The sequence below is a fragment of the Pristis pectinata genome, chromosome 11 (genome assembly GCF_009764475.1).
Source record: "Pristis pectinata isolate sPriPec2 chromosome 11, sPriPec2.1.pri, whole genome shotgun sequence".
Classification (NCBI taxonomy): Eukaryota; Metazoa; Chordata; class Chondrichthyes; order Rhinopristiformes; family Pristidae; genus Pristis; species Pristis pectinata.
In genome coordinates, this window is record NC_067415.1 from 52978165 (window position 1) to 52998038 (window position 19874).

Below are 19874 nucleotides of genomic sequence, written 5' to 3' on the forward strand. Positions count from 1 at the left end.
CACAAAAAGCAATAAAGTCCAATCCAGCTAGTTACCATACAATCATTCAATTTCCAATCAACAACAAAGTGATGGAAGCTATTGGCACCAGAGCTATCAAGCAGCTCATAGTCATGAATAACTTGCCTGTAATTAATTGGGTTTCACCAGGACCACTTGGTTTCAGGCCTCATCACAGCCTTGGTTCAAATGTAGCTCGCAGAACTGAATTTCGCAGGCAAGTGACTGCCATTAACATCAAGGCAGCATCACGGTGCCTGGTAAAATTGAAGTCAATGGACATCAGTGGTTGAAGTCATACCTTGCACAAAAGAAGATTGTTGTGGTTTTTGGAGGTCAGTCATACCAGTCCCAGGACATCATCATGGGAGTTCTTCAGACCAGTGTCAGAGGCCCAACCATCAGCTGCTTCATGAGTTATCATCCTTCCATCACAAGCTGTGAAGTGGGGGTGTACACTGATGATTGCATACTATTCAATTCCACTCTCAGCTCCTCAACAAATGAACCAAGTAAGAGAAACTCTTAACTATCTATCCTTGACATATGGCATAACCATTGAATATATATTTTTTAAAAATGCAAATCAAAAGCTGGGATAACCAGTGGCAAACAGCTCACTTCCTGATACTCCATGATTGGCAAGGTATAATCAGGAGTGTAAAGGAAGAGACTCCACTCTTCTAAAAGAGTATGCATTAAAGAGCTCTCAAAAACCTGAGCATCGTCCAGGACAAAATAGCCCTATTGGCACCTCACCCACTACCCAAACATTCATTCCCTCACCCACCAGTCCACAGTAGCTGCACTGTGTACCATCCACAAAATGCACTGCAGTTACTTGCCTAGGCTACTGTGACAGCACATCTCAAATCCTTGAACTTTACTCCAAAGCAGGATGAGGGTAGCAGGTGCATGGAAACATCACCACCTGCATGTTTCCATCAAAGTCACACACCATCCTGACTTGGACATTTATCATTGTCCCTGTGTCTAAATCCTGGATCTCCTCCAACAGTTCTTTACTGGAAGGACTGCAGCAGTTAAGAAGGTTACCATCATATTCTTAATAGCATTTAAGGATAGGCAGTAAATGTTGGTCTTGCCCTTGCCACGCAGATCCTGAAAAGGAATTTAATAAAGAATGCCTTTTCATTCTTTCTTTTCTCAATATTTGTACCTTCATACTTGAAGTCTTGTGTTTCTGAATGTGACTTTTTCCCCAGGAATTATCATGAATATAAAGATGTTCTTCAATCTTCAGATGAAGGAAAATATCACCTTCGTACTCCAACCATTCAAAGCTAGCAGTGTTGATAGTCGGTTGAGTGTCTTGAAATAAATGTAACTTTTCATTCCAGACTTTCTTCAAGGCGACTGACATTATTTAGTTCTTTTGTTTTCATCCTCCACATATTTACAATGTGTTTTCTTTCACACTTCTATTCACTTGTGTTGTAGGAACTGTTTTCATCTCACAGCCTTTGAGTTGTATCTTTCAGTGTTTTTTATTGATGTCTATGATTTGACAATGGTTCCTACTATTTGGGAAGAGGATTTATAAAGAGATCTGCATTTGTCTTCACTGAGATAATTAGATTGTCAAAAGCCTTACCAGTTCAAAATTTGAAATGAGGTTCCCTCTAGAAGTTAGAATAATTATGTTTTTTTTGGGCTTTTTCTCAAAAATAATCCACATTTAAAAATTTATTATTATCTACCTGCCCTTGCTAATCACCAACATGTTATTAATATGATTGAAAAGTTACATAGGTCAGTTATTTAATTTTCTGTGCAAACCTTGTTCATTTTGATCTGTTGTATTTTTTATCCTATAGGATATTTGAAATTGCAATGCTACATAGTCAAGTTAGCTGGTAGATCTTGTAATTCCTTTTGCTTGAGACAAGGTTGTCAATCATTACTTAATGTTTTCTTGATGCTGCTTTTGGGACTACCTCTGGTTATTACTTTGTCCCAGGTTTGTTGTCTGTGGGAGAAGCTGCCTGGATTGTTCATGGTTCTCTAGATATTTTCATTCCATGTGGCTGATGAAAATTTTTAAGACACTTCAATTCCACTTCCCGTTCCCGTATCAACATATCAATCCATGGCCTCCTCTACTGCCACTTTAAGGCCAGATGCAGGTTGGAGGAGCAACACCTCATATTCTGACTTGGCAGTCTCCAACCTGGCTGCATCAACATTGATTTTTTTTGAACTTCCGATAACCACTCCGCTCTGTTTCCCATCCCCCCCATTTTGTTTTCCCTCATTCCTGTGGCCCCCCACCCCTTCTCTTTCTCCTCCCCCGCCCTCACGACCTGCCTATTCCCTCCCTCTGGCTCCCCACCTCCTTTCCTTTATTCCATGGTCTACTGTCTTCTCCTATCGGATTCCTTCTTCAGCCCTTTGCCTCTTCCACTTGTCACTTCCCAGCTTCTCTCATCACTCCCTTTCATCCCCCCTCCCCCACCCTTCTACCTTTCCCCTGTCACCTGGACTCGCCTATCACCTGCCAGCTTGTGCTCCTCACCATTCCCCTACCTTTTTATTCTGGCTTTTTGCCCTCTTCCTTTCCAGTCCTGATGAAGGGTCTCAACCCGAAATGTCGACTGTTTCTTTCCCTCCATAGATGCTGCCTGACCTGCTGAGTTCCTCCAGCATCTTGTGTGTGATGCTTTTTTTATACATCGTTGTTCAGAACTTAATTAAAAGACTTGTATAGATGTTCTGCTTTTTTGAATTGTCCAATCAATATGCTGGTTTAATCAATGAATTTTTGGTTCTGTATTAGACCATCTGCTGTGCTGTAATATTTAATATAAATAATTAAATATGATTTGGATTTGATATAAACTTTTAAATCAATGGATAGATTTGCAGAAGATTATCAGTTTATGTTCTTGGATTCCTTAATTATATTTGTAAGTGATCCATAAGCAGTTGTCAAAAACAGAATTTGTAGAAATCCATTTTTGGTTATGTTTTGTCTTCAATCCCAATAACTTTAATAGTCAGCTTTTCAGTTCATTTCCAACACATCAGCTTTACTTTCTTGTTCTTCTGTTTTATTTCAATAGCAAAATTCACATTGGGACCAAATGCCATTAATTACCGTGAGGCCAGCTGGTGTGATGTTTTTAATGGACTAAGTAGCACCGGTTCCAGCCTGTGCCTTGTGTTCAGCACTCATGGAATGCCCAAGATCATATTGCAGTGGACCTCGATTACCTCATTCCTTGTTCCCATGGCCATTTAGTTCATGTGGTTGATGACAATTTTGTGCCCATGAGCAGTGACTAAGCCACAGATACTGGAAACTAAGGCCCTGCCCTAAGTCCAACCTGACAGCCTGCTGACAGATTATGCTATTAGGAGGCCTTTTCCATCATTTCAAAACAGTTCAAATACATGTAAATAATTCTAAAAACATTAAAATATTATTAGAAATTCAAAGTGCCTTTAACTTTTCTAAATTAAAAACATGAATATTTGTTAAAACTCTTCTTAAAAAAAACAAACCACTTTTCCCTCTGCTCAGCCAGTTTGAGAACTGTTGCCTGGCTATGATGGCGAGTCCAGGGATGCTGCAGGAGACCTATGCTCCCGCAGCTGGCCAATGTTTCCATATCGAACCACTGACTAGTCATCAATACAATCCAGTTCGTTATACTGATAAGTATTGTATTTCTACAAAATAGTAAGGTGCATTAAATATTTATGACCCTCACTTCTTAGTTGTATCATTCCCAGAATATTAGTACTATGTATTAGGCAGTTCATATTATCTTTAACAATGTGCAGAAGGGCATAGACATTGCCACAGCGATAGGCCATTCCTTCTATAGCAATCACCCCTCTTCTTCTTATCCATTAAAACCTCCACCATCCTGGTGTGGAACTCTGATGATGTTATGTTTCCTTCCACTTCTCATAATACCATCTCATCCATGAGGTTTATCTTCTTCTGTCATGAACTCATGTGTCCACTCAGTTTCCTTTGCTACCCCTATGCTGACTGCCACCGTAAATGATTTCCTCAGTACATCACTGCCTGCTTTACTTCAAACTGCTATCAGTCTTCTTCCTTTAAAAACCCACCCTTGACTCCTCTGCCCTTGCAAACCATAAGCCTATACCCACCTTCTTTCCATTTCCAAGATTCCAAATTTTTGCCAAAACATCCAATCTGAATCCATACAATTTATTTTTTACCTTTATCATGGCCCTCTGGTGCCCTTAACTGAAGTCACTAAAGACATGCTCGGTGATTTATTCTCTTCAACCTCTCTACAATACGGTTAGACACAGTTGACCACACCACCCCCCACCATTGCCCTATCTTCTGTAAGTGGACTGGCTTAATAAATGAATAGCTATTGTGTCTTATCCAAAGCTTCTTCATCAAAGGTTTCATTTCCTTTATCATGAATTAGGTCAGCTGCTATATTTCCAGCCAAGCATTAAAAATGTCAAAGTCTTCATATTTGGCTCTTGATTAAAATTTTCTATTCTTGAATTAAATCCTTTCTCCTTGCCCCCATGGGCCACTGTGTTACAGTGAATAAGATTCTGCACAGCCTTGAAGTCTGTGCTTCCAGACCTAGAGTCTCTGCAATGTAAACCTGCCCACTTCCACCTTCCTAATAATCCCTAATTCTGCTCTTCCTACTAAAAATTTAATGATTTTGCAACCACTACAGCACAAGCAGTAAGGTGTTTCAACTTCCCCAATAATTCTCAAATACATTTAAACCTGTAATGAAAGACCTTTTATCTAATGAGGATAGGTTTATTGCCATGTTTCAAGGCCAAGGTGCTTACCATTTTTAGTCTCCTGAAATAATTGTTGTCAATTTGCATTCTGTATTTCTTATTTTGATTTTTTGCTGTTATTGTACTTGAGTATTGGTTATACAGCTAATGTCACAGAGAAACTGTTAATACTTCCTGGAGGTGGCAATGTGTAGTCTTTGTTTGAAAATGGAAGTTCAATCATTATAGTTTTATTGTTGTACTCTGCTTTGTATTCCGAAAAGTTCTGTTATATGCCAATATTTGAGGAAAGAAAGTATGCATTATATTCAAGTGTCTACTGTGAGATGGATTATATGTACAAGAGATATGTTATTAATTTGTAGCTTGCACATAAATACTTTCCCTTTATAGATAACTTTCCCTCGATTCTAAGTTTGAGAATTCTTTTTCTTTACATTTGTAGACCATTTGTGGGTACTTCTGGAATGAACATGGCATTTAATCATCAATGAGTTGGCCTAATGTTTCCTAAATTTGCCTTTCAAGATTTCACCTGATTTTATTGCTAACTTATTCTTCATTAATTAGTCCTTTCATTCATGAACTCTCAAATATATTTCTCGGTAATGTAAGTTTTTATTATTATGAAGATAGTTTTCACCTTTACATTTGAAAAAGGCATGGGATGGCAGAAATACATTTTAACCTCAATTAACCTAAATTAAAATGTTTGAATAAAGAATAGAAGCACACATGAAGCGTGTAAATGCCTTATGCATATATTTTAGCTGTGTAATAGTTTTATAGTTCATTTATTATGACTGTATATTGTCCCGAATGTTTCTGTGCTTTTAATATGGCAGAAATATTTGTTCAGTGCCTCAATATGTGAGCTGTAAACAAATGCAGTCAATTGTTTAAGGGAAATGAGAGTTTGTTTGAAATTGCCAGCATTCTAAGAGTTAAATTATATCAACACAGCACAACAGGACTTTACAAATGACTTTCTCCACAATCTGTAAGCAAGTCATTGAACATAAACAATACTTAAAGTTTAATTAAATTTATCTTTGTGATAAAAAGTGACTGTTTTTCCCTCATGCTGTAGGTTAAAAATTTTAATATTGTTATTGTCTTCCTTTTATAGTATGTGCAGAAAACTTGGACAAGAGCCTTAAGCAGATGGAGAAACAGCTTCAACAGCTTGAAAAGGATTTGGAGACTTTTCCTCCAGCAGAGGACATGCATGACAAGTTTGTGACAAAGATGTCCATATCCTTTCTGACAGCTATACAGCTCATAAAATGACATTTAATTGAGATCTATCTATCTATCTATCTATCTATCTATCTATCTATCTATCTATCTATCTATCTATCTATCTATCTATCTATCTATCTATCTATCTATCTATCTATCTATCTATCTATCTATCTATCTATCTATCTATCTATCTATCTATCTATCTATCTATCTATCTATCTATCTATCTATCTATCTATCTATCTATCTTACATATATTACACATACACTTAACTTTTTAAAAGTGCATTGGTAAAGCAAATGTTTCATATTAATCTTCATCAAATGCTGAGGGACCCTGTTAATGTAAGTGTGTAGGTACGTGAAGGATTATTATGAAAAAAAAATTAAATATATTTGACAGTATACTAGTTGTTCAAAATGGTCTGAATATGATCCATAAGCAAAATACAGTTCATTGCTAATGCTTAAAGTTTGCATAACATTTACACTATATATGATGCAGAAGTGCCTCAGAAGTGGAAGGTAGATTGTTAATGACTCTCAGTAGTTACATTATTCTATGTAGCTAAATGATGTCTGGACTGTCTGTGTCTGCACAGCACGAGGAGAATGACTAAACTGTCAAAATCTTAGCACAGCTGTTTCCTTTTCTCTTCACAGAGGCACATATTTTTTTCTGAACTGAATGGTGTTTGCATTCTGTCAATGTACAGTCATTTTGGAAAAGAGGCAAAGAATTGTGATAATTCTTACATGTTCAGGAATTTTTTCTGTGCAACAAAAAAGTCAAATATCGTTGAAGTAAATATTGCAAGTAAATATTGTAAAAGATTGTACCTCTTCCAGATGGTAACATTTTGCAGGAATTAAGTAACAATCATTAAAAAAAAGGTAAATTAGTATTTAACTTCTGAAATCAATTTTCAAAAGATGAAACGATATGACGTGAGCAATTTATTAGCAATATTTAAGCAAATAAATTAACCTCTGACAGCAAAGGTATTTGTTGAGAGACTCAATAGATGGAAGTCAAAGGGAAATTGGAAAGCGAGAAGGAAATGCCTTTGGTAGAAACAATTCATCATTCTTTAAACAGCAGCTTTCCATGATCATTCCTGGCTACTTCTGTCACATTGCAATTATAAATTGGGTGGGCGTGAAATGTAATGTAATCTGCAATTTAACTTGGCTAACTATTATTTATTAAATACTGTAATAAAGTAGTCACACTTAATTTTTTGGGAAATATTGAATGTGATATGATCATATACTTAACTAATTTTATACAAGGCAACAACATCAAACATCAATTAAAATATAATTGACTTCATTCATTAAGAACTGCAAAAAATTATTTGCTTTAATTATTTGCTTTAATTAACTTTGACAGAGAACAAGAAAAAAAGAGCAGCAGTAAGTTTCATTGGTATAAATTTAGGACATGAGTCTTTATTAAATTTATTCATTATATTATATTATATTTTATATATATTATTATTATATTATATACTTTATTATATTTAGTCATTAAATCTCATGATCTTTTTTCATTGTTGCCAAATAACCAACTTTAGGGATAGAGTTTTTTTCACACACACTCTGTATGTTGTTTACTTTTAGCACATATGTTAAGTGAGGGATCCATTTTAGGCTTGTATTTGTCTGCAAATTGTTGTGGCAATTTCAGGACACAACCAGAGTACTGCAGACTATTAGAATCAGGTTTCATTCTCTCCATTGGGTGAGAATGTGCAGGAGCACATTGAAAAAATGAGTACAGCACACATACTACCATATTCATACTGACATCCAGATCTTGACCATTTTGGTAACAACTTAAAATGTATGGTCTAAGCATTCAACCAAAATAGATAGCAGCTTAACAACTGTATTCAAATTTGAGTCCTTTGAAATCAGTAGGGGTCCAATGCAATTTAGGGGTACCAGAGGACAGAGCTTGCCCTGTGTGTATTTAGCACTTAGTGTCGTTGTACTTCATCTGGTAAGCAGTCCTTTGAAGTCTGCTTCAGGCTAGTTTAAAAATAAATCATGAAATCACTTTGGATTTTTTGTGCAGCAAAAGTATTAGTTGCTCCACAAAGACTGATGCCTGATCCTTTGTGGCCCTTGTCTAGAATATTCCTTCCAACAATATTCTCCCCTAACCCCCCGCCCCCCCCCCCCCCCCCCCCACCCGTGCCCAATCCTGACCCGAAACACTGAGCACCAGCTTTTCTCCGCGGATGTTGGATGGTGCCTGGCCTGCCGAGTTCCTCCAACATCATAGTGTTTTACATCAATTCCCATCTTCCACTTCTATTGGAATAGCTGGATTTTATGCAGTTGGAATTCCTGCTCCCTCTATTCACTAAGCATTTCCAAAAGCATGAACAGCTTGGTAACACAAAACTAATGAGGGCTGTACTGCCTGGGGCAGCCTGCTTTAGATTGGCCAAAGGTTCTTTCTGCCTGTTTTTCGCCTGGTGATAGTTGCTATTTGAAATTCAGATTTTTTTTAATTTGGGAGGGTACTTTTGCATGAAGCTGCTGCTGCATTTTAAGACTCCTCAAAAGCCAATCACTTATCACTCCTTTGATCGATCTTCAGGGCTAAAATCAATGGACTTCCAGACACTAAAGGAATATATGGAGATACGTCAAGAAAAGTGCATTTGAAGCATCTGATCAACAATGACTTTATTGAATAATGGAGGATGTCTACTTCTATTTCTTTTTGTTATTCTCTTTCTGCAGTGTCTTCACAAATTCATCAAGGCACACTATGTACACATCAAAGATATGGTAGTTTATTTGTGAGCAGAACCCTTAACCTAGATACATTATTGAATCTTCAAGTTCCTACGAGACTGCCAGTTGGTGTCCTTATTATATGTTTCCAAAGCAGGCACATCATATGACTCTCTCATCCAACAAGATCTTATTATGTCCACTTACACAGAAGCACAGAGTGTAACATATCCATGCATGTAGAGACATTGCACTTATATTTTAGGTCCACCATCACCACTACTTTAAAACTCTCAGCCTTGTTTATAAATCCCCCCTGAGGTTTTGCCCATCTCTACCTTTGTAATTTTCTCCAGCCCAACAAGTGAGACCTCTGCACTTTTCCAACTATGGCCTCTTGTACTCCCCTGATTTTAAAGACTGCATCATTGACACCCACAACCCGGTGTCCAGAAATAAGTCAGTACATCCTGACTGACCAGGTCAGGATGACAGATTTACTTTTCTAAAGGAAAAGATTTGTAATAATAGCATTTTTTTAAATGGCTGTTTTAATATTAGCTTTTTATTCCAGATTTCTACCAGTTTATTTTATTTGTTTGAATTTAACTTCCCCTTCTATAGTTGGATTTTAGCTTTTGTCTCCAGATCAATAGTCCAGGCCTCTGGCTATTTCTCTAGCAACCGAGCCGTCATGCTACACAACACTATGCGAAGGTCATCTGTCTGCTTCTGTCACCTATAACTCAGATATTTTAAATGGGAAGTGTTCTTTTCCCAGTACTAACATACCTAATCTTGATTAAATATACAAACGAGAATATGCTTATTAAAAAGAGTGCCAGAAGAGTATAATATCATTTTGTATACATGATTTAACAGAGCATTATTATTGGTTTATTATGAACACATGTTCCAAGATACAGTGAAAAACTTTTGTTTTGCATGATTACATCATTGAGCTAGTAAAAAGAAAACGGAGTGCAGAATACAGTGTTGTGGTTACAGAGAGTGCATTGCGGGTAGAAAAATAAAGTACAAGGTCCACAATGAGGTAGGTTGGGAGATCAAGAGTTCATCTTTTAACATATGAGAGGTCCATTCACGAGTCTGATAACAGTGGGATAGAAGCTGTCCTTGAGTTTGGTGATTCTTGCTTTCAGGCTTTTGTATCTTCTTGCTGATGGGAGAGAGAAGAAGAGAGAATGTCCTTGATTATGTTAGCTGCTTCCCCAAGACAGTAAGAAGTGTAGACAGAGTCAATGGAAGGGAGATTAGTTTGTGTGATGGATTGGACTGCGTTCACAACTCTCTGCAGTTTCTTGCAGTCTTGGGCAGAGCAGCTACCTTACCAAGCTGTGATGCAACTGGATAGGATGCTTTCTATGATGCATCTCTAAAAAGTGGTCAGAGTCATCAAAAAATGTCAAATTTCCTGAGCCTTCTGAGGAAGTAGAGGTGTTGGTGTGCTTTCTTGGCCATAACGTCCATATAGTTGGACCAGGACAAATTGTTGGTGATATTTACAACTAGGAACTTGAAGCTCTCAACCATCTCCACCTCAGCACCATTAATATAGACAGAGGTGTGTACTCTACCCCACTTACTGAAGTCAATGAACAGCTCCTTCATTTTACTGACATTGAGGGAAGGGTTGTTGTTTTGACACCATGTCACTTGGCTCATTGTTTCCTTCCTGTACTCCGTCTCGTCGTTGTTTGAGATCCAGTCCACTCAGGTGGTATCATCTACAAACATGATCGTGGAGGTTAATCGTGAAGGAGGAATTGTCACCTATCTTCACTGATTGCGGTCTGTTGGTCAGGAAGCCAAGGATCCAGTTGCAGAGGGGGGTGCAGAGTCCTAGGTCTAGAAGTTTGGAGATGAGTTGAAGGCAGAACTATAGTCAATAAATGGTAGTCTGATGTAGGTGTCTTTGCTATCCAGATGTTCCAGAGATGAGTGTAGGGCCAGGGAGATGGTGTCCGCCATGGTCCTGTTTTGGTGATGGGCGAATTGCAGTGGGTCAAGGTTGTCTGGGAGGCTGGAATTGATGTGTGTCATGACTAGCCTTTCAAAGTACTTCAGGATGATGGATATCAGAGCCATCCAGCGTTAATTATTAAAGCACGTTATCTTATTTTATCACGTTATCTTATCTGTGCACGTTATCTTATCTCGACCTAATCTCCACGTTTCCAAAGTGGGGTCATCCACCTCCACAATGGTTGGTCCCCAGAGTTTTCACTGTTTCGACACCTGAAATCCTCCATTCTTTTCCTCTTTATTATCAGATCGAACTGTTGTGTTTCAGTTTCGTTGGCTCTGGCTAGCTTGTGTCAGTTTCCTATTGTATCTTGCTCAAAGGCTACTGGCAGCATTACTTTATTGCTCTTCCACCAGATAAGGACATATGGCTCACATCACTTTCTTTTTTCTCCCTGAGTCAGACCAGTTCAGCCAAACACTGGGCTTCGGCTGTTCTGTTTATAAGCCTGCGGTTTCTACCTTACACCCAAATGAGATCACAAACGGCTTCTTATTTGGAAATGATCTCTGGTATTGCAGATTATTGGTAGGGACCTCGTTGTGTCCATTTTCAATTGCTCTGATCAAACCATCCCTGAGCAAGAGCCAGTACACAAAACAGTTCATAAAATGGAGGCCACAAGAACAGACTTACAAAATGGCAGCCTCCATTCCTTCCACCACATGGCAAGAACAAAGACATTTGGTTTGTCTACTTCCACAGTCTTTGACTCATTCCAGTTAGATGGTTTGCAGATTTTAATTCCTTTATGGCCAACATTTTGTAGCCCGTTATAGCATGCAAGCCTTCCCATCATCGATGGCTAGTCTGGGACCCAAGCTTAGACCCGTATTGTCTTTGCGATGGTCGTACCTGGATTTCCTCATGAGGTCAGAGTCACCTGACTTGAATGCCTCAGACCTGGACTTCAGTAAGGAGCGGATCTGTCGGTTCATCCATGGTTTCCAGTTGGGGAACGCTTGGATTGATTTCTTTGGCACGCAGTCCTCTACACACTGATGAAGTCTGTGACAGCATTAGCATTATCATTTAGGTTGGCCGCTGAGGCTTTGAATATGGACCACCGACTCGAAGCAGTCATGTAGAAGCTCACCTATTTCCTCAGACCAGCACTGTACAATTTTCTGTACTGGATCCACACATTTCAGTTTCTGTTTGTAAGCTGGGAGAAGGAGCACAGCCTCATGGTCTGATTTCCCAAAATGTGGACGGGATAGAGTGGTAGGCTTCTTTGAATGTTGGTTGATCAACATGGTACTGGTCTCTGGCACTGTCGACCCAAGAGTGGTATGTCCACAAGAAAGTCATAATTATATTGAATAAAAAATATCAATTATAGGTTATTCCACAGTACAGCTTCAAAAACCTATCAAAAATCCGCTGACAAGGGTATAGGTTTCATTAGACTGGAAAATTATTGAAAGGGAAACAACAGAGTACAAAGCAAGAATCTATATATAATCTATATTGTGTATATATATTGGAAAATAAAAGTTTAGATAGATTTAGACCAATATTTCCTCACATTGTCATGTGTAATGAAGCAACACCTGCATTTATGTATTTTAAATGGATTTGCATACTTAAATATTAAGAAGCTCTTAAAATTCTATAACTCATTATTTTAATTAAGTCCTGATTCATTATCAGCTCTTAAAAATTCATTTCATTTCATTTCATTTAGGATACTCCCACTGCTGAAAGCCAATGGCTATATGATACAGCAGATAATTGTGGGGAAAAAAGCATGCAGTGATTTATCTGATCTTTTTTTATTAACCACATACTTCAGTAACACACTGTAAAACCTTATTGTTCAGATCACCTAAAGCTAATGAATTAACTATCAAAATAAACATGGTTATGTTAGGTTATAAAAGGTGATTTTTTTTTAATTTAGTTGTTCTTCTTTTGAAGACCAGAGAGAAGAAATTCATTCTTGCTTGCATATGCTAAATATGCCATGTAGTCCATTATCATGGAAGCAAATTTTGGAAGCAATGTACCATGCACAGTTGAAGCTATGTTGCATATCTAATGGAAGCAACTAGCAATATATTTCTATCCTGGAGTCCTGCAATGCCAAAAGTTTGCAGAAAAATCTTTCCCCTTGTATACTTGTAAAAAAAATCTCAAATTATAACACCAATAAGCACATCGACAGTACTTTGATATGATTTTAAACCCCCTATCATTCAGAACCATTTGCAAGTATGTGTTTCCTGCAAAGAATTTGATCGTAGGTGCGTCATCCTCAAAGCGATATTCCTGCTGCTCCCCTGCAAGTGTTGAAGCAATGGAGAAATATTTTAAGCTAATTTACTTGCTATCCAAACATTAAAGAATCAAAATAGCATTGTTTGAAAAGAGAGTGATAAAAATTTAGCATTGTCTCTGAATTGTAGCCACCATCATATAAAACTTGACATCACATTATTTAGTCTTCTGTCTTTTATCTATTGGTTCATTCTCATTTGGGCTCTTTCCTCTTGATGTTACAAGATATCTTTGTAGGATATTCTGGAGTTTTCCTTGCAGAAGGACATCTTATAGTCACATCTTTTTCGAAAGCAATCAGTATAAGTGTTGATTAGCTTATATTATTTGCTTCATCTATTCCTGATGATACTGTCTTATATTTCCCACCAGTTTTTCTTTTCTTTTGAAGATAAACTGCAGCTTCCGAACCCAGTGCTACTGACAAGGGAAGATATTTTTTGTGAACAACCACCTTCAACACTATAATTAATATCTGCCATACAGCATACATATATACAAGGTGCCCCTCTGCTACTTAAGGAGATTGTATTTAACAATTCAGGTAATATCTAATGAATTTTGCCCAGAGATCATTGGAAAAATAGATTGCAAGTGGAGGTAGAATTGGAATGTGGGCCCCACTAATTCAGAGGTTTGTGGTTCACCATTGACACTGTTGAACTGTTTTATTTCTTCCAACACGGAATGAATGTTTTATTAGCAGTGTGCCATTCATACCATTATGGTAGTTCTACTGTACATGAAATTTATGTGCTCATAATATTTAACATCATAATATTTAACCTCATAATATTTAATCTTGGTGGTGCTCTTTTAAAAAAAACAATTTAATCCCAGTCTTAATGTCAAATTTTAAAATTGTACATTATTTTACATTTACAGGCCTTGCACATTTTCGACTTAAAAGCTGGCTGATCCATTTGGATCTGTCAGCTTTTATGCACTAAACTGGGCAGTAGTTCAGGACTCGCAAGCAGTGCAGTCTGATGCTCTAGTTAACTGCTGGACCTGTGACACCTGCAATGTGCCAGTAGAATCCAATGAGCGATTGAAACCTTCCTTAGATTTGCCAGCTCTTGGCTTGGAAAGTTTATTCACTGGACCCATACCAGATTAGACATGGCATAGGTAAAAAGGCCTATTGAAATCTATGGGAAGAAACAGCTGCCAGGTGAATGGTTAGTTTAAGTGCAATTCATTGTTGTTATGTGTCTGAAAGTATTTTTATTTGTTGTTTTAAATTTTAAAAATATATTAACTTTAATTTTAGTTTTTTTATTATTTAGTATTTCCCATATTATAAAAAATTATTGCATTTGACAGCTGGTGAGCTGGGAGGGGGAGGTGAGATCTCCCTGGCTGTTCAAACCTTTCAGGGCTGGCCACTTATGCTTGGAGAGGCCCTGTGCTGTACTGGGCTACAACAATGGATGGGGAAACCAGCTTCTCAGCCGACCATAGGCAAATTCTTCAATTTCCCTACCGCCACAACAGGTCAACAGCAGATGCAATTCCTCTGGCTCTTCAATCTAGTCTGGACCATTTGGACAGCAGGAACACGGACGTCAGGCTACTGTTCATCAACTACAACTTGGCGTCCAACACAATCATCCCATTCAACTTATCATCAAGCTTCAAGACCTGGGCATCTGCACCTCCCTCTGCAACTGGATCCTCGACTTCCTCATCGGCAAACCTCAGTCACTGAGGACTGCTAACAGCGTCTTCTCTTCGCTGACCATCAACATGGGTACACCTCAAGGCTGTGTGCTTAGCCCCCCGCTCTACTCCTTACACACATATGACTGTGTGGCTAAGCACAGCTCCAATGCTGTATACAAATTTGCCGATGACACCACTGTTGTTGGACGAATCACATGCAGTGATGAGTCAGTGTACCGGAGCGAGATAGGAGACCTGGTTGAGTGGTGCCGCAACAACAACCTCTTGCTCAACATCAGCAAAACTAAAGAGCTGATTGTTTACTTAAGGAAGGGGAAGGAGGGCGAACATGCACCAGTTTACATTGGGGGATCGGCGGTGGAGAGAGTCAGCAGCATTAAATTCCTGGGTGTTAATATATCAGATGACCTGTCCGGGTCCAGCACATAGATGCAATCACAAGGCAGACGTGTCAGTGTCTTCACTTTCTTAGAAGATTCAGGACTTCTGGCATGTTACCAAATATGCTAAGAAACTTCTACAGATGTACTTTGAAAGTATCATGATTGGTTGCATCATCTTCTATGATCAAAGATCCCCCCCATCTGGGCCATGCCATCTTCTCACAGCTGAAGTCTGAAGTCCTACACCACCAGGTTCAAGAACAGTTACTTCCCTTCAACCATTTGGTTCTCGAACCAACTTGCACAACCCTAATCACTACCTTAGTACAGCAACACTATGACCACTTTGATCACTTTGCACTACAATGGACTTCGAGTTTTTTTTTCTAGTTGTGTTCTTTCTTGTAAAAATCTTGTATAATTTATGTTTTACTTGTGAATGCTATTTATCTGACGTTATATGCCCGTGATGCTGCTGCAAGTAAGTTTTTCATTGTATCTGTGTATACATGTACTTGCGCATATGACAATAAACTGTGCATACATGTACTTGCACATTTGACAATAAACTTGAATTTGACCTTGACTTTGAAGACTATCTCAGGACCATAGTGGAAGAAACAATGTGGTTCTAGGGCTGGTAATCAGCAGCCCACCAGTCAATGGAAGATTTCTGTGACTACACTTCTTCCACTTTACAACCTTCATAGAACGGGATTCAACAAACTTATTATTTCATTGCACATTTGTGAACTCAAAATTTACTGTTAAACCACTTAGAAAAACAGTTTTTTACCTTATGGCCCTTTCTCAGCAGATTTTTTGATTGGAGTTTTCTGTGACAGAGGCATTCTTCGTGTTTGCTCCCCATGAAATCTTTGATTAGTTTGTTCCGCTGAATAGAAAAATAGCAAGTTAATATTAATAATGTAAGTAATTATTTTCTGTTTGAGGTGTTTTTTTTTCCAGTCATAATTATATTGGAGGGAGGAATCTTCCTTGTAGCTTGCAATTCTTGCACTGTGTGGGAACCTCAGACTGCTTCATGTCCGGTGATGATCCATGATTGCAGGTTCTCATTGGTTGCTCAAGCTATCATTGAGAGTTTCCGAGCTTGTCAGACACCTGTTTTCCTTGCAGTGCGTATAAATGGTTCAATATTTCTTGATCATAGGTTCCATCACTGTTCACCTCACAGCTAGATGTCAAATAGCAAATGCCTGTTCACCTGGAAGGGTTGAAAGATGCAGGTGTTGCAGGAATCCTTTGAGACTCTGGTGTCCATATTTTGTGGGTCAAAATGCTTCAAAGTAGTGGAACACAAATCTGGCACTGTAAGCAAACATTGTATGAGAGCAAGGTGGAAGGTAGGAGATGCAACAATATATAGGAATGCAATTGCATTGGGGGGTACAATAGAGGTCAACAGGTAGTTTTGCTGCCATTCATCTCGGATCCTTTTGCTTTCCTGCTTCATTGATGCTGGGCTAAAGGACACAATGTGGAATGTGCAGAACATTTGACAGGAAGAAGAGGAAGAGTGAGAGGTCATTAAGAGTGAGCACTGCTATTAAAACCTAGCATTCAACCTACAAGATATGAAAGTATTCTTAGCCTAGTCTTATAGTATCAATGCTATTAATTTAGTAGTTTTGTTTTCTTTTAATCGAATAAAAATTAATGAAAGAAACAATTCTGGGTGAAATGAAACTTATGAAAAATGCAAGCATATAATTTGGTTTATTTCTCATGTTTACTCTTTGCACAGCAGCTCTGCATTTCCTTAACAGTATATCACAGTTTTGCCAGTTATGCCCGTGAAGAGTACCATAAACTGGCCAACATGCACAAAAACATGGAGAAGCTGTACCATGATTTGATGCACTATTTTGTTGTCAATCCAAAGAAGGTCACAGTAGAGGAGGTTTTTAATGAGATCAGTAACTTCAAATCCATGTTTTTGGTATGTTCTTATGATGAAACACTTTGAAAGTGAAGAAACAAACATTTCAAATTTAGCTTGCTGGAAGTTTTGTGATTAAATTTTTTGTTATGCTACATTAATTAAATAAGTAGAGGAATGTTAAGATCATACAAACTAATTAGTGCATGTTTGCTTTGCCAATATAACACTTCAATGTTATTACCAAAGAGATTTATCAGATTAATTTTCACTTTTTAATTTGCCATCAATTCTAATTATATATTGCTAAAAGACCAGTAAGAATATATTTCAAAAGGTTCGAGAAGAGTAGGTTACACCATTGTATTTACTTGAGCATAAAATAATGCCTGCCTTCAAGAAGTAATCAAATTCAAAACTATTTTCCCGTCAGTATCTTGAAAACTAAGAGCAGTAGTTAAGACAGCTGCTTATGGCCACTTAAATGAAACCGTAAAACATGTTATTCTAATCACTCTTCCTCATTTTATCTTTGGCACACTTTGAATTATTTTTTTCTTTAACAATTCTTTTGCCTTTGTTTTATTAAAGCAAGCTGTTAAAGAAAACATGAGGCAGCGAGAAGCAGAAGAAAAGCTGAGGCGTGTCAGGCTGGCCAGAGAGAAGGCAGAGAAAGAAAAACAGGAGAGACAAAAAAAGAAGCAACATCTGCTGGAGAAGAATTCAGGTAAAACATACACACACATTCCAACTTTAAATAGAACAGGAAAGCAAGGAAGCATTTAATCTTTTTGGCTGTCATCAAGTAGTTTGCTTTAAAGCCTACTATACATCACAATGTGTGGATCAACAAGAAGAAAATAGATTGAATCCTGCCTTGATGTAGACTGATTGCATTTCAATGGATTCCGTTAATATGTCAAAAATATTTTACTTTATTTTGTTTGCTGAACCATGCAATGCACATCTGATATGGCAATGTTATATAGCCTTTTCTCATTCAATATCAGACTTTGCAAATTGGTGGCACCTATTGAGAATTTTATGCTCAATGTATGTAGCCTATCAGGAATGACTCTAACTTAACCTAAGCAGCAACGTTTACTATCTTAACATCGATAAGATTGCATCCTCAAGATTAGGTGCATTTCATTACGCTTTTGGCCCCTTCTATTTCTGCTACATTAAAGAAAAGTACTTTGGGTAGCACTTGATGTCCTTTAAGTTTCAAGACCATGGACAAAGTTTAGAAGTGGATTGGGATAGAAAGCTACTTCTTGGCTCGAATGGGCACAACAATTGTCCCTTAATCTATACATTTGTATAAATAAAAAATAATAATTAGCATGTTCTTACATTGCTGCCTTAGCTGATTTAAAATCAAACCAAATATACTTTGGATATATGGAATGTCAGAAATTTTAAAAATATAAGCTGCAGCTCGTAAGAGCTCTTTCTGTAATTCATTTAACCATCAGAGTGCTTCCATCTCACTCCCCCCACCCACTCCCCGCCTTTCCTTTGCCAAATCTTGGATCCTAGACACTAATGAGCTTCCTTTCCATTGAGCTAATCCTTATTTCAGTTAACATATGGCACATTTATTTCCTGTTGTATTTAATTGCTGTTTGACCTTGGAAATCTGTTCATATCTTTGATTCTGTATTCTACTGTTGCCACATGATACAAACTGCATATATATGAAAAATTATGCTTCCAGATTTTTTTTTTCTGCAGGACTAGTGTGCAGGGAGTACAGAAAAGGAGTAGATCATTTTGCCATTGAGTCTGTTCTACTCTCCATTTTATCTTGCATCCTGAGTTCTGTAACCCTTCATAACCTTGCCCAAGAAAAGCTGATCAAATCTCATTTTGGAAATTTTCATGTGACTTGGCTTAACCAGTATGTTGGGGGAAGAGTTTCAGATTGTTGCTACTCTTTATGTGAAGACACATTTCCTGATATTACCGTTGAATGGCCTTACTCTAATTTTAAGGCCTCTTTGAAATCCGTCACCTGAGAAAATGGTGTCTCTTGATTTGTTCTCTAAACTAACTGTTTCGGAACTACTCAGATCGATCTGTCTTATGGCCAAAGTCCACAACATCCCACAATGACCTTGTTTTGTGACAGTTTTACCCAGTTACTGAATCCATCAATGTCCTTTGCAACTTCTTTTCCCTGTCTACACCATTTACTGGTTGATGAGAATGCTTGACTTGGTGCATGCATGGACTTCCCAAAATATTTCATAAAGTTTCACATTGTGTAAGCAAAACTTGAAGTCAATTAGATGAAAGAAGCAGTGGATGGATACAAAATTGCTATTGGGCAGAAGATGGAATGTAGATTTGCTGATAAGAGAGATATACACAATGGCATCTCCTAAGAGTTACATAAGAACATTAGAAACAGGACCAGGAATAGGCTAATTGGCCCCTTCAGCCAGCTTCACCAATTCAGTAAGGTCAAGGCTGATTCAATCATTACCTCGATATCACTGTCCCGCTCTTTACCCTTACCTCTTGGCTCCTTTGTAGTTCAAATGTCTGTTTATCTCTATCTCCAACAACTCTGACTCCACAGGAGTAAAAACAAATTGTAAAGGACCACAGTCTTCTGAGAAAATTCCTCTTGATCACCAGATTAAATGGGCAAACCCTTATTCTGAAATTATGCAGCATAGTTCTAGATACACCTATGAGGAGAAACATCCTCTCAGCATCCACCTCAGAATCTTATATGTTTCAATAAACCTGCCACTCTATTTTAAAACTTCATTGAATATAAGCCTGTATA

General features: G+C 37.8%; 1 protein-coding gene across 1 annotated transcript in view; it reads left to right on the top strand.

Moving 5' to 3' along the window:
* LOC127575822 (protein diaphanous homolog 3-like) overlaps positions 1–19874 on the top strand; it is a 421273-nt gene that overhangs the window by 281020 nt on the left and 120379 nt on the right. Inside the window, exons 23-25 of the mRNA XM_052025958.1 lie at positions 5909–6032; positions 16969–17134; positions 17666–17801. Coding sequence (XP_051881918.1) covers positions 5909–6032; positions 16969–17134; positions 17666–17801 — 426 coding nt within the window. The remainder of the gene's footprint in view (positions 1–5908; positions 6033–16968; positions 17135–17665; positions 17802–19874) is intronic.